Here is a 1,075-nt window from a genome sequence, read left to right as displayed (position 1 = left end):
GAATTGTGTAAAACAAAGATCGTTTACTACACTGACCGCATAGCAATTAAACAAACACACAAACAACCCACAATACGGCCTCAGGCCCTTGTAAAGGCAAAGCCTCTTCTGCTTCTACAGGTGAAGTCGCCGGAGGACTTCGCCCTCCTGCTGTGCTCCCACTTCCTCAGCAAGTACAGCCACGTGACGTCCGTCAAGGTGGACGTGGAGGAGTACCCTTGGCGGCGCCTCGTGACGGAGGGCAAGGCGCACAACCACGCCTTCCTCTTCTCGCCGGAGGTCCTCCACACGTGCTCCGTCTCGGAGGACCGCGGAGGTGAGGCCCTTCTCGCTCCGGGGTCAGGATGCGTTGCCTGTTTTGACCTCGCTCGGTTTCCCGTTGCGTGAGAGGAAAGGCAAGGCTCAGAGTAAGGCTTGAATTTAGGTCAGTCTCGACGCGTCACTCACTCGCTAGCATTTCCTCTCTTAAAAAGTAGGAAGGCCTTCAGCCACGACCGCGAGCAAGGCGAGGTAGACTCAGGCGAAGTGCCTGCAGCCGCCGAGCCAAGAGAACCTCGCGCCCTCTGACCTCTGACCTCCCCCCCTCCAGGGCAGCCGCACGTGTGGACCGGCCTGCAGGGCATGCGCGTCCTCAAGACGACCCAGTCCTCCTTCACCAACTTCGTCAGCGACGAGTTCCGCTCCCTGCCCGACATGGAGGACCGCCTCTTCTCCACCGTGGTGGCCGCGTCGTGGAAGTACGCCGACGTCAAGGACATCGACTTCGGCAAAATCTGGTAATTGCAATGGCCATTTTGGCAGTCAGGTACTGCTGACCACTGTTGTTGTAATCTTCCATCTCAGTTTTATGCATTTGTGATTATAATATGCTTCAACAGCCAGTTATCATCTGTATTTGTGTGAGTGTGTTTTAATTTATATATTGTAGACCCTTTGGCTATTTTGAGCAATACTCATCCATTCATTTCAACAATATCTATGTTAATTTCACCTAATATTATCGCTGAGTTTCAAGATCATTCTTTCCTCATAGGCGTATTTTTATCACTCCCTAATGGCATTTTTTTGTTCTTTG

General features: G+C 52.4%; 1 protein-coding gene across 1 annotated transcript in view; it reads left to right on the top strand.

The window, feature by feature from the left end:
* Nucleotides 1-1,075, top strand: part of LOC119590596 (uricase-like) — a 12,704-nt gene that overhangs the window by 7,266 nt on the left and 4,363 nt on the right. The window contains exons 3-4 of the mRNA XM_037939272.1: nucleotides 121-316; nucleotides 590-776. Of these exons, the coding sequence (XP_037795200.1) occupies nucleotides 121-316; nucleotides 590-776 (383 nt within the window). The remainder of the gene's footprint in view (nucleotides 1-120; nucleotides 317-589; nucleotides 777-1,075) is intronic.

The sequence above is a fragment of the Penaeus monodon genome, chromosome 27 (assembly GCF_015228065.2).
Source record: "Penaeus monodon isolate SGIC_2016 chromosome 27, NSTDA_Pmon_1, whole genome shotgun sequence".
NCBI lineage: Eukaryota > Metazoa > Arthropoda > Malacostraca > Decapoda > Penaeidae > Penaeus > Penaeus monodon.
This window is presented reverse-complemented; position numbering and strand designations above follow the sequence as displayed.